This window comes from Ambystoma mexicanum, chromosome 9 (assembly GCF_040938575.1).
Source record: "Ambystoma mexicanum isolate Mex_15411 chromosome 9, UKY_AmexF1_1, whole genome shotgun sequence".
Taxonomy (NCBI): Eukaryota; Metazoa; Chordata; class Amphibia; order Caudata; family Ambystomatidae; genus Ambystoma; species Ambystoma mexicanum.
In genome coordinates, this window is record NC_090931.1 from 812089020 (window position 1) to 812102812 (window position 13793).

The window sequence follows — 13793 nt, forward strand, 5'->3', positions numbered from 1 at the left end:
CTCAGGTTGGTAAACAGGTTGGACAGGCAGAAAATGTCAGACATGACATCTGGCCACTTGTCTTTATTGTAATGTTCCTCCAGGAAGGAAATGGTGTAACACTGTCCATTTTGGACCGGTCCTCTACTTCCATATATTTTATGGGGAGAATTATGTTACATGTCAAAAAATGGTCAACCATGTCCACAGCATCGACAGCGGTGCTTTGTGAATGTGTATAAGCCAGGAGCTTTCTAGATAATACATTTTACATCAGAAACAAAAAAGATTTATGTCCAGCTTTAAATGTTGCAGCTGTTTCCGGTGGGGGGTGATCAATTGGGGGTGTGTTCTTTTCTTTCAAATTCCCAGAATGCTGCTGGACTGCACATACAACATATTAAAACATGTCAAAAGGAGTCTGTAGCAAGTATTGGTAGAGAAAGTTAGGAAAACTGTCGATTTCGTTATTGAAACTAGGGCAAAAAGGGTTTCCATGGTGCAACCCAAGATAACACAGCATGTCACGAGGATCAGCTAAGGGCTACATAACCGTGGTCAGAACCCAGCATTTTGGCTAGCAGCCAATGCCACTACCATGTCTCACTTTGGTTGCCCTGGGGTTTCAGCAGACCCACGGGTGGAACTTTTCAGTGGTGCATCTGTGGAGTCTGCTGCTGTCTGCTGGAGTCTGCTGGAGTACATGAGGTCTGTTCTGCATTCTAGACTAAAGGCCTGATTCACAGAGCTTGTTTCAATGGGATTGTGCCATTATAACATGCTTCTGAAAACTAGGCCCACGTGTTTTAAAAATACAACAAGCTCATGGTACCTAAAGATACACAAAACCAACAAAAAGAAAACAACTGCAGAACAAGATGAAAAAAGTAAACACGCATTTAAGCACATTCATGGTTTGCATCTCTGGGTTCAATTCAGTGGTCAAATGCTCAAGTTGCAAAGGTAGAAGTGAAGTCTTGGTACACCACGTGCTGCTACAGTCTTGAAGTGTCATGGTGCTGTAAATCCAGGCACGCCTATTCCACATCTCATAATTACAGATATTAGCATCCTCTCAAGAAGTAAATGTGGAATTAACTCACTCACTATGATTGAAATCGCGGACCACCACTCCCACTGAGCCACGGGTTTATGCAACCGTTGACTCTGCAGATGCCTTGCACTACAAATCCCATCAGCCCTAGCCAGCATGGTCAATAGTGAGGGATCAAAGGAGGCATTGCAACCTTTGGCTCCCCAGATGCCTTGCACTATAAATCCCATCAGCCCTAGCTAGCATGGTCAATAGTGAGGGATCATGGGGGCCATAGTCCCTAGCACCTGGAGAGTAGCAGGTTGCAGACCTCTTGAATAGGTTATTTATTGGTTTAGAAAGGCTGCATTTCTTTCATGCACTTGCCACTTATTTTTTTGTGTCGGCAGAAGAGGAGGATATTTAAATCGACTCACTATTTTGTCCTGTTAATGGTTATAAAATGAAGAGCATTTTCACCCAAGGATATTTGTATGTTAAAAATAAAAGAGAAAGGGCCCGATTTACAAAGCGTTTTTCATTGGTATTTTCCGATTAAAGAACCCTTTTGGAAATCACGGCTAGTGTGTGTTGCCCAAAAGCGGTCTGTAACATACATTAATGCTTAGTGCAAATCTAGGTGTCCCACAAATGTTATGGGCACGTCTTATAAGAACTGTGGCCAAAGCTCTGTACTAGGCGACTTCAAGCATGACATTGTAGACCGTTCATATTTGTATTCAAAGTGGTACACAGTAAAAAAAGAAAAGCCTTACTTACAAAGATAGCAAAATAAAAGAGTAGGGCAAGCTCAAATCCGCAGACAAGAGGTGGATGAGGGGAAACAGGCCTTCCCCGCTGAGGTAAATATGAAATAATGGTAGTGTTGCGAGGCGTACAAACAATGAAAACAACCTCCACATGGGTGTGCAGTAGAAGGCACCCCTTTCCTCTCAACACTTAGGAACTCCCAACAAAGGGCTGGCCGAAGAAGTGGGTATGCACATTTTGACTGGGGAACCCCCAACCTTCAGCTTCAAAGAATTAGAGTGGTTGGACGTCAGTCTGTGGCCCAAGAAGGGCACCCCTAGAGTTCAGAAGTGAATGGGCAGCCTAAAATATCCAGCTCTGTCACACAATGGGCCTTATTCGTGGACCCTTCCGCGCGGTGCAAAGCGACTTTGCACTGCCAACAAACACCCCGATCCACAGAGCGGTGACACCCCGATCCACAGAGCGGTGTAAAGCATAAGTCACTTTGCACTGCAAAAATACGCTTTGCACCGCTCTGTGAATCAGGGTGGTACTTTGCACCGCACTAAAAGTTCTATGAATCAGGCCCAATGTGTTTGGCATTCTGCGACGCCGCTCTATGTAGCATTTTTGACGCATTGTCGGTTTGCGTCAAAATTGTTGTTCCCTGTGTAGGAAGCTAAAGCTGTTTCCATACAATTACATGTGCAATCACAACACTTTCTTTTGAAAACGCTAGGAGCCTTGAATTCTTTTCTTGATAATAATTGCGCAATTCCAAAACAGGTACAATTGTACAATATTTCTTTCATGATTTTGCACCATACTTTTGAATTGTGCGTGGAAAATGTTACTAAATGCACACAATGTGCGCCTCAATTCCACAAGACAAGGATGGCAAGGTTGAAGGTCTCCCACATTTCACCAGCTTCTTGATTTTTTTTTTTCTCTAGTGAGTTTGGTGTTTACTTTATTTCTTTTTTGGCAGTGTTGATTTTGCTTTTAAATACATACCTCAAAAATATATATATACTCATCAAGCCGCCAGACAGGAAGCCATATAATACAAAAAAAAGGATAAAAACTGTGGCTAAACATGGAAAATAAATAGGAATTCAAAAATAAGTCACCACACCCTGAGAGTGCAGACCGCCCAGCGGGGCAGGAAAACGCCAAGAGAGCATCTCACCCTGAAGTGGTTTTTTAATACATTTGCACGAGTCCGTATTTCGTTTGTTTTTAATGAACTCATTTCACAGTCTGTACTCTGAGATGGCAAAAGGTCTCTGCTCCATGCAAGTGTAATTACATATTTATATATAGTATATGTACCATATACGAGTTTATATATACATATTTTACTATATATATATATATATATATACATATATATATATATATATATATATATATAGCTAGTGTCCTTCATTGATTCCCACGAGTCTCTGCGGCCTCTGACCTTTGCTCAATGGCCGCTCCGTAAGTGCAAGATGAAGAGTAAAGAGCGGCATGTTCAGGGGGGAGTATGTCTTCCCCATTGAAAGAGTAACACGTTGGTGTGTTTGCTGGGGCATTTTTTTCCAGAGTCGCTGAGTCGAGCAACTTGGGTTTGCTGACCTTTTGTGTGCCAGGAAACAACCTTTCAACTCCTGTGACTCCAAAGCGACCTCTTTGTTTACAAAATGCAACCCAGAGAAAAATAATAACAATAAAAATGTTGGTAGGCCGCCCGGGTATTGCTTTTGTGTTATCTCTGGTCAATTTCAGAGGGTGGGGCCTGTGATTTGGTGGCGTGCTCCTCGGCAGGGGCCACCGAGTACATTTCCTCAGAGCCCTCTTCGCTCTCGTTCTCCTCGGACTCCATCAGTAGTTCGTCGTCCTTGTACTCGGCCACGTCCACGGCAGCGCCCTGGTGTTCCTTCAGCTTGCCGTGGTGCTTGACGTGGTAGCGCTGGTTCTGGAAGAATTTGATGATGGTGTGTTTGGGAAGGTCCAGCTGGGCAGAGAGCGTGTGGATGGCCTCTTGGTCAGGGTAGAGGCCCACGTCATGTATGAAGCTCTGGAGAATGGCCAGAGCCTCCAGCGAGATCTTGGTCCGTGAGCGGGGCTTTTTGGCGAGGCTGTCATCCGCAGGCACAGGTGGAGGTGGGGGCTCTTCCCTTTGTGGAGAGTTCTCCTTAGCCGGCTGGGACTGTTGAGGGTGGTGAACCTTGAGGCGAGAGAGGAAAGAGTTTGAGTCAACCAACAGCCCATCTGTGAACAGCAAGCAATGCATTTTGCAAAATACAGTTATGCAAAAGGTCACCCCAACAAAAGCCCACTTTCATGATAGATACAGCACAAGATTCATTTAAGGATCAAGAAAGCTCAACATATGTTCCATAAATGAGACAATATAAAGACAGTCTTCTTTAGAGAGAAACCATTTTCATTAGAGGGAACCTGCAGCTAGAAACCGTTTTCATTAGAGGGGAGCTGCAGCTAGAAACCGTTTTCATTAGAGGGGAGCTGCAGCTGAAACCCTCTTTCATTAGCGTGAAGCTACAGCTAGAAAGCACAGTCACAAGAGCAATAAACTCTTTTGTTAGAGGGAAGCTGCAGCTAGAAACCACTTTCATTTGAGGGAAGGTAAAGGTAAGGACTTATTCTACTGCAGAATTGCCTCGTCTGACGATGAATTTCCTTAGTGATAGACTCCGGCCATAAAACTGGTTTTACTCAAAGGGCCTCCAACTAGAGGCCACTTCCAATGACTGGAGGCTCCAGCAAATGATGAGGGAGCCTCAAACTAAGAGCTCATTCAATTAAAGTAAGTCTACATGTGAATACGAAACCATTAAGGGGGATCCAACTATCCACATCTTCAATAAAAAAGAGGATCTAGCTGAAGACAAGTTCTATCAGGGAGGGGGATCCCCAGCTAATAACCAGATTCATGAAGCAATTCACCAACCTAACTGCACTTATGCGGGTCTAGAGAGGACATGGAGCTGGTACGGCACTTCCTTGCCTACGTTCCTTCTTGAACATCTGCCAGGAGCATGGAATGTAATTCACCCTGGATGAAAACCGCAGCCCCTGGCACCATTTTTGAGCCCATCAAGTACCATGCGATAAAAGGTAACCAATGTTTGCATCCCACCTGCATTAATGTAAGCTAGTGATCCTTTCTGCCATCAATTTCCTTCAAGTTAATTTAAGGTGGTGGAGGGCTATTGAGGACAGGAGCATGCGAAGATGAATACAAGGATACTAGTGTGAGGGTAAGATTTATTCTTCTGCTTGTCATCCTTCATATGGGAAGAACTTCCTTTAAGCCAGCCTAGTACATTTTGATGGGGAATACATCCTAAAGACTAAAATGTATCCTGAGATGGGAGGAGGCAGGCCTACATAAAAAGGTACTCTCGTTATATCGACGTCAATGTGTGGATATAGAACATAGAGCAGAATTTGAATTAAACAACAATTCTGAGCCAGAACAAGACCTACAGAGAGATAACTAAATTCAAGCAAGTGATATGCCATTATTTTGTAAAGACATTGGGTAGTACTGTCTCTTCGTTACTAACCCAATAGCCGCAGAAGTGCCAATTCCCAGCATACTTCTCTGCTGTATCCGCGGCACCGTTATTTATCTGAGAAACACGCATGAATTATTAACAAATCAAAAAAGGTGTCAGCGCTATCGGAAGAAATACAAAACAGTTTGAAGATACTTAGTAGGCGGCCTTTTGATTTCAAAATTGAGGGCTTGTCACCGTCCGGAGTTGTCACTTCTGAAGCGTTCGAGGATCCGCAGCTGCCAAGGAAAATTGTCACACGATCAGACAGGTAGTCAGTCTTTCTGGCGCTCGGAATATAATGATAGCGGGCACCGCTCTTCGCCGCTCTGGCTGAATACAATATTTATGAAGGCTGATAAAAAAGGCTTCTGCTGGAAGAATGAAGGGGTGCAGATCTGCATCGACGAGGGGGCGGCGGACTATGAGCATCACACCCTAAAACCAAACAAGCCCTGTTCTTACAGGCTTGTCCTGCTGTACAGACCACCAAGGGCTTTTTAGTTGCCAGGAAGGGGCTGTTCATGTCTTGTCCATTGGTTGCCCCAGACAACATCACTTCAGCTCCGCTGCTATGGCCTTGCCGGCTGATGCGTCACAGTAGGAGGCACATCTCAAGTCTTGGGTCAGGTTAAGAGGCCGCGTTGGTTTGCTTGTGGATCAATTCCCCACTGCCTTAAGGTCACCGTTGGCCAAATGGTCCAACTGCAGTTTTGGGTTCCTAGGAAGAGATACTCAAAGGCACTTTTCCCCCGCAGACATGCACTGCAGTTGAAGGTTGTCAGTTTCACCCGCATAGACTCGCGAGGATGCCAGCACAATGGGCCTCATCACGAGTTGGGCGCTAACCCCGGCGGTATTACCGCCGGGGCTATTAGCCCTACCCCCAAACCCCCCAGTGCTATTAGTGCTGGATCACGGGTTTGGCAGAACAGTAAGTTCCCATTCTTCATTGGGCCCATTCGGGAATTCCCCATTCCCCATTGGGGAATTTTCGCAATATTACTGCCGGCAGTTTTCCCACCGACTGTAATAGCGCCGATCAGCAAAATTGCGGTGGATTTGCCCCCAGCTTTGCCAAACTCGTGATGAGGCCCAATGTCTTGAACAGTGTTTTCCAGCATGAGCAATTTAGACAACGCGTCATAGGGGGAGGCGGTTGCACCCCTTGCCAGGATCAGGATAATTTGGGGAAGTCTACTGAGGGGTATTGGTATATGGTGGTATATACTTAATGCTGGCAGCAAAAAAAACAGTGACACTGGTTAGATTGATGCAGCCTCCTTCTTCACGCCAAGGCCTGCGTTTCAATTACACACTGTACATGTACCGGCATTTTCGCCATCCTTATAGTTATTTTTAGAGGGATCCCCTGACCCTCCCATTCTTCACCACTCCCAGCTCTCTTTGTTTGCCCCCATGGCGGTGTCTACCTGTGGCTAGGCTGCTGACTGGGTCCATGTTGTTGACAGCTAGATTTAACTGGTCTCACCCGCTTGAGTCGGTGGTTGTCTGATGGCGGTGCATTCATTCTTGAGTGCAGGTATCAAGTCGAGGGTACACACGGGTGGACGGAGTCCCCCCACTTTTTTCAGGTATTTTAGAGGTGTGTCTAAAACAAGAAACATTGACAGTCTTTTTTTACACAGACCTAAGGACTCGAACAACGGGACTGGAACCCCAGTTACCAGGTTCACAGGCCAGGCACTCCACCAGTGCACCATATAACCTGATGATGCACAGCACACAACTATAGGGGAAATGATGTCACATTTCGGGACTGCATTTTCCACGGAAAACAATAGTATTGGTTTTTGGAGTTTAAAACATGCACACCTTTTAACATTTTCAAAACACCATTAGACGAAAACATCCTCCCTTGATTTTTTTGTGTGTGTTGATTTTATGAAAGGCAAATGCCATTGGTCCTGTGCAGTTTGTATGGTTATACAAAATTAATTGAATGAAATTTGCATTTTTCACCTTGATATGCTAATGTCTGGTGCAGTCACATTCCAATGGTATGTTAATGAGCCCCCCCCCACTTTTTATTTTAGGACTTGTCCCCTGTTTGAGTGAATTCGCCATCGAAACTAGAGGCCAACATTTCCCACCAGCATTTTCACCCAGTACAAAATGACCAAATCTTTCCCCTCTCTATGGGCTCCTGCATGTTCCATCCAGAGTTGCTGGAAGATGGGGGTAAACTAGGTTATGTGATATCCTTTTTATAGTGCTTAAAACTCAAGGGTTTCTGAGTACTAGTATGTCACCAAAGAGGAACAATGGAGAGGCTCAGTTACTGAGGTTGGGGATAGAAATGTATGTGAAATGAGTGAGTTTTAAGGCATTTTCTAAAAGGGACCCAAGGTGGATTGCAATCGGAGGAAATCAGAGAGTTGGTTCCAAATCCTTGTGCCCTGCTCAGGGAAGCGCCTTCCTCAGCCAGAAGACATTGAATCTCAGGGCGTGCAAAACGGAGTGAATTTGCAGAGCATAGATTTTGTGTGGAGATATATTTTTAGTGTGTTGCCTACATGTTGGGGGTCCTTGCCATATATACATTTTTGGGCTAGATCAGCCAGTTAAAACCTTATGTATAGTTATAAAAGTGAACATTTGTGTGTGGCTGGTTTGTGGCAAAGAGTTGGTCCACACTGTTTCACTATTCTGCACCAAATTGTGCATAGTTACCTGTAAGGACGCGCCGGACAATACTGGCTACATGACATTTGGACACCCCACCCCTTCCCCTGGATTTCAGCACAAGACAAAGGGCCTCATCACGAGTTTGGTGGTAGCCCTTAAATGCAGTGGTAGCGCTGTTACCGCTGCATTTAAGGGTCCGCCAAATCATGGCTTCGGCTGATTTCCCCCAGCTCTGAGATGAGGGGAAATCTGCCGAAAATGTGCCGATTTTCGACGCATTTGCCGCCGCCGGGAAATCCGCTGGCGGTAAAAGCGCAAAATTTCCCCATTGAGCCCAATGGGGAATGGGGAATTCCCGAATGGACTCAATGGGGAATGGGCAATACCCGTTCCGCCAAACACGTGATCCAGCGCTAATAGCGCTGGTGGGTTTGGCGGTAGGGTAATAACGCCAGCGCTATTAGCACCTGCGTTACCGCCCAACTCGTGATGAGGCCCAAAATCTGTTTGTGGGTTTGTGGCTTGGCAAAGCATTGTTCCTTATACAATTCCACACCGTTTCACCAATCTTCACCCAATTTTGCATAGTTAACTGTTAAGACCCTCTGGACATGACTGACTACATAACATTTGGACACGCCACCCCTTTTTCACGGATTTCAGCACCTTCACACATGAGACCATTGCCTGAAATTGGTGAAATGATCAATGTGGTCATACAAGGACCAGACCCAACATGAGGAACACAACTTGCAGCCCCTATGGGACCTTGAGAACCAAGTTTCAAAGCCCAAGGATGCACAGTTTCCAAAATATTTACACCACAATGCACCACAATGAACTGCACCACACCAGGGTGAGGAGACAGGTGGGGAGAGAGCACAGAAGGTCCCAGTAAGCAGTAGCACACCAATTCTTGCCTCCCCCAACGTCTGCTTCGGGATATGTCAGCCAGCCACACGTGCCCATTCTCAATGCAGTTTACTTCAGGGTGAAAAACACATCAAGCAATACGTTAATCGGAACAGCGATCAATGATTTTCAACTATCGGTGAGAGTGTTTTGATATCTGTCTACAGAACCTGTTCGGAGAACGGGTACTTTTGCTAGTACCAGCTAAAACCGGGACCCATTGTATAGATGTAGCATTGGTGATATATGATTTCTAAAGGGAGCAATCCCAATTTTTCTCGCAGGGTTGGTTTGCAGCAGTTGAAGTTTATGTAGTCAGGATTGTTGACTCCTATTATAGCTCTTGTGATATAGGACCATGGTGGTCTAATATAGACAAAGATGATATGAGGTGCTACTGCCAAACCAGTTCCTTTGAGAGGAGGTGTCAAGATGGGAATCAGAGTAGACACCAATATTTTGTCCTTGGGGAGAGTAGGAAGTGAGTGAAAGTTCAGTTGAAAAGAAGATGTAGAATGAGTGTGAGAGCACTTGGTTACTATAGATAACTCTGTTTTTAAGGTGTTTAAGCTGAGACAATATTCCTACATCCAAGATTTTAGTTTAAGAAACATCTCTGTTAGATCCAGTAAGTTTGAAGAGTAATTGGATATCATCTGCGTAGAATTGTTAATCAATATCCAGGTCATAAAGCGGGCCATGTAGGGGCTAAAAATAAACTTTATCAATACAGGAGATTGTTCCTTGGGGTACACCATATTTTGTTTCTGGGCACTGTGTGCGAATGCCATTTAGACGTAAACACTAAAGATGATAAGTAAGGAACGATTCAAACCAACATAGGGCAGAAATTGACACTCTGTCCATGGAACCAAGTCTTTATAGTAAGATACCATGATCAATGTGTAACAATCTGGTAATAGATCAAGCATCATCAAGAGTGAGGATTCCTGTTTTTCTAGGCACCACAGAAGTTCTGCTGTCACATTCAGTAAGGCTGTCTCAGTACCCTGTGATGGTCTGAACCCTGTTTGAAGATCCCTGAGGTTACAAGAGTCTACCAAGTCTTGAAGTTGAATCGTTACAACCTTTTGCAAGGATTTTCATAAACAAAAGGGCTTGTTGCAAATGAGCCTGTAGTTAAATGGCAAGTGAGGATCCAAGGTGTGATCCATGAAAGTTTTAAGGGCAATAAAATAGTATCAGTTGAGTGCAAGCCATTTATCAAATTTAAAAGAAAGGGTAGAATATCATCGATACAGTCCTGTAGAATCTGTGTGGGCAGGGATTACCCAGGCAGGCAGTGGGTGTAAAGAAGATGACTATCTGGTGCTGTTGATTGGAGAATTGTTTTGTTAAAACTCTATGGAGTGAGACTGGAGGTTGCTTTGGTATTTACTATGGAGATCCCACATTCTAGCCCACAATGGACTAGCAAAACATGTCGGTTTCTGTGGAAGTCTGTATTTTCTGGAGTCCATTGGTTGGTTTGAGCATATATGATCCGGAGGCTGCCTTATTTTCGAAAAGTTGAAGAGTTTGAAAGATTGTTTTATGTGAGTCTTTAAACAATTCAATTGTGGACATAAAGTTTCCTTTGCTGCAATAATCTCTGCGTTATGTTAACTATTCTAAGGATGCACGATTGCATTGAGAGTGATCTTAACTCGATTTTTGCAAAAGTTTGCTAAGCTCCTAAAGTCGCTCCCTGTGCATCAGGATGTACCGTGGTTGGCGTAATGATTTAAAACAGCAATTGGAATTGTCCACGGGAGCTACATGATTAGTAATTTCATGCAGTGTTTGATTACAGTTATAAACTATGAGCATTAAGATTACTGTTGGAATGTGGTGAATGAAAAGCAAGGGTAGAATCTAGAGGAGAATCCTTCTGATTGTAAAACATGGGATGGGCGAATCTCTTAAATTCTGGCTGGGAGAATAAGCTGGGAGAATCTTGTTACTGAAAGGTTCTGAAAATATCCCTATGCCCGTAGGCCTGACTCTAATCAGTGAGATCTACTTTTCCACTGCTCCAAGGAACATTTTCTGGGTTGGATTGGAGGGCCTGTTGTTGATTTGCACAATCGCTCCACAGCATTAGAAGGCAATGCAAACCTTTAAATACCTCATTGTGCCAGGGATCCCCTTTCAATTCATTGTCAGGCATTTCAATAATGACCCAAACAGCATGTGTGCTATCACAATCTTCTAAGGTCTCTAAGGTCCAAGTGGATCACCTGGAGGTGCAGAGCAGTAGCCCACCCCACCCAATGCTCAGCAAGACTGTGCAGAAACTCCACCTATAGAAATTCCAATGCACAAGCTACTGAAGTCTCACTGCACGGCTGAGAGGCTTTTTAGAGGTTGGGTCATGCTACTAGATCCACACCCATTTGGAGCAATCATATTTGTGGCCAACCTCTTGTCCCACAACTTAAGGGTAGACCCTCTGGACTAACAGTTTAATTAACCCATTGGTTAATATCATCGTGATTCCTAATTTCCTGCAGATTTAGTTTTAAGAATAACCGTCTGTGATATATAGGTCAAACTAAATCCTGCCCTCTGTAAATTTGCTCTACATTATTGAATGAGTGGTGTGCCACCACACTTTGGGCCTCATTACCAGGTTGGCAGTATGGGAAAAAAAGTAATGGTAATTGCATTACCACCGCTTTCCCCGTACTGACAAATGATGCATTTGGTGGAAGTACCACCTGTGGAATTACTGAGTGATAATTCTGCCGATTTCTGGTGGAAAAGTGGGGGATTTCATGTAAATCACAAGTGGTGGTAAGGTGGTGTTAGTCTCCATTTATGAAGTCCATTGGAGATTTGTGGAAGAATCACCACCAGTGGAATCACTGAGCGGTAATTCTGCAGATTTTTGAAGGAAAAGTGGAGGATGTACCTGTAAATCCTGCACGTTTGCTTTTGAAATCATCAGAATTACCACTCAGTAATTACACTGGTTGTGATTCTGCCAAAAATCCCCAATAAATGTGGATTACACCACCTTAAACACCACTTGTAATCATGTGGTAAACCCACAGGACCAAGTGGTGGTAACAGTAATTCCATTGAGTGATATTCCAGTAGATTTACTACCACTTAGGCACTTTGTTTTTCTCTGCCTCCTCTTTGTCTTTCTCTGTCCCCTCTTGGGGCAGCCCATTACCTCAGTGCCACCTTTTCACACCCTGATTCCCCCATTCTGTATCTAAAAACCATTGCTTGGACCTTTAAAGCACGTGCAGCCGGATGTACAGAGGCGGGGAGAACCAAGCGGGTCCTGCATAAAGGGTTGGGAGAAGACTCGAATACTGAGATGTTTGGGAGCGCACAAACTCGCTGGCCCTCATTCTCTGCTAGGAGGTAAGTACAGGTACTTTCCGGCATGGCGGAAAGTACGACACCGGCCTGGTGTCATGCCGCTACTTGCGGCCCATTCCGACCTCGCGGACACGCGCTTTTCCCATGCCGGAAAAGTACCTAGCGGCATGCCGCTAAATGACCCGCAAAACCCCCTACCGGCATGCTGCGACACATACATAACAACACCGCCTTGGAAGCAGCAGCGTCTGTAAATAACGGTGAATGTATTTCACGGATCCCGTAAATTACGGTCACCACAAAACAACAGAACTGGAAATTTCGTCATCGCACAGGAACGGGAAGGAGCGCGGCGGCCATCTTTAAAATCCCAATCCATTGCCATCCTCTTCAGGCAGCACCCATGGGAGCAATCCAAAGTACCTGAAAGGACCACACACCCCGGACCAATGCCAAAAGCCCCAAAGAAGTCTGAGGACCGGCTCCGCAAGAGGAGATTCAGCCCGGAAGAGCTGCAGGCAATGGTAGACCACCTTGCGGAGCACGCTGATGTTGTTTTCAGCACAAACATGCGGCGAGAGTCAATAATACGTAAAAAAAACATCTGGGCACAAACCGCCCAAAGGGTGAGTGCAGTAGGCACCACCCCCCGCACCCTCAGGGACTGCCGCAAGCGGTGGGATGATCTGCGGGTGCGGAGCCTCCTCTCCACCAACCGGAGTAAGGCAATGCAGACTGGAGGGGGCCCAAGTTCCCCATTGAGACTGGAGCCATGGGAGGAGACATGTGCTTCACTGATCGGGACGGAATCAATCGAGGGCGTCGGCAATATGGAGTGCGGGGCTACGTTGTCTGCCGATGGAGGTGAGTGTCCAAAGTCAACACTGCCAAAGGCATTTACATGATGTATAGTCCCTTAAGGCCCGTCTAAGGCACCCTCTCCTGCTGCCTCCCCCAATCCAAATAATGCTGAGCCAACTGCCACGCATTCAAGGGCCAAGTGCAAGTACATAACGCACATCAATCGTAGTGCTCTGATTTGCACATACCATCATGCAAACTGTGCTGCAGGTTCGGCAGTGTGTGAGCCAGACTGCACATTACCAGGGCAGGATGAGGCACTCTGAAACCTACGTACATATCATACTCATGCACATGTACCACTGCTTACACCCAAAAGGCCACAAACCCCAAATGACTGAAATGTGAATGCAGCCATGTATGCTATTAGGGCATTTTATTTATTTATTTATTTTTTTTTTTTTATTTGTCACACGCCCAAACCCTCAGGTGTCACGGCGTGGTTAAAAGACAGCTTAGCAATTAGTAAAATTCAAAACATTACATTCGTTCCATTACATGATATAAATTACAGAATATTCACAACATTATACAATAGCTTAAGTATTCACAGCAGTATAAGATGGACGGGGTCCTATCTTTGGGTGCTAATATTGGTTGAATAACCAGGTTTTTAACTGTTTCTTAAAGATCGTGAAGGAAGATGCTTTTTTAATGTGGATGGGTAGGGTGTTCCAGTGTTTAGGGGCTAAAGTGGTGAAGCTGCT

At 45.0% G+C, this 13793-nt stretch overlaps 1 protein-coding gene across 3 annotated transcripts in view; it reads right to left on the minus strand.

The window, feature by feature from the left end:
* Positions 1-2668: 2668 nt before the first annotated feature.
* The window catches only part of SATB2 (SATB homeobox 2), a 444828-nt gene continuing 433703 nt past the window's right edge, over positions 2669-13793 (minus strand). For all 3 annotated transcript variants that reach the window (XM_069615807.1, XM_069615806.1, XM_069615805.1), the window contains one exon: positions 2669-3974. In XM_069615807.1, coding sequence (XP_069471908.1) covers positions 3513-3974 — 462 coding nt within the window. In that variant the 3' untranslated portion in view covers positions 2669-3512. The remainder of the gene's footprint in view (positions 3975-13793) is intronic.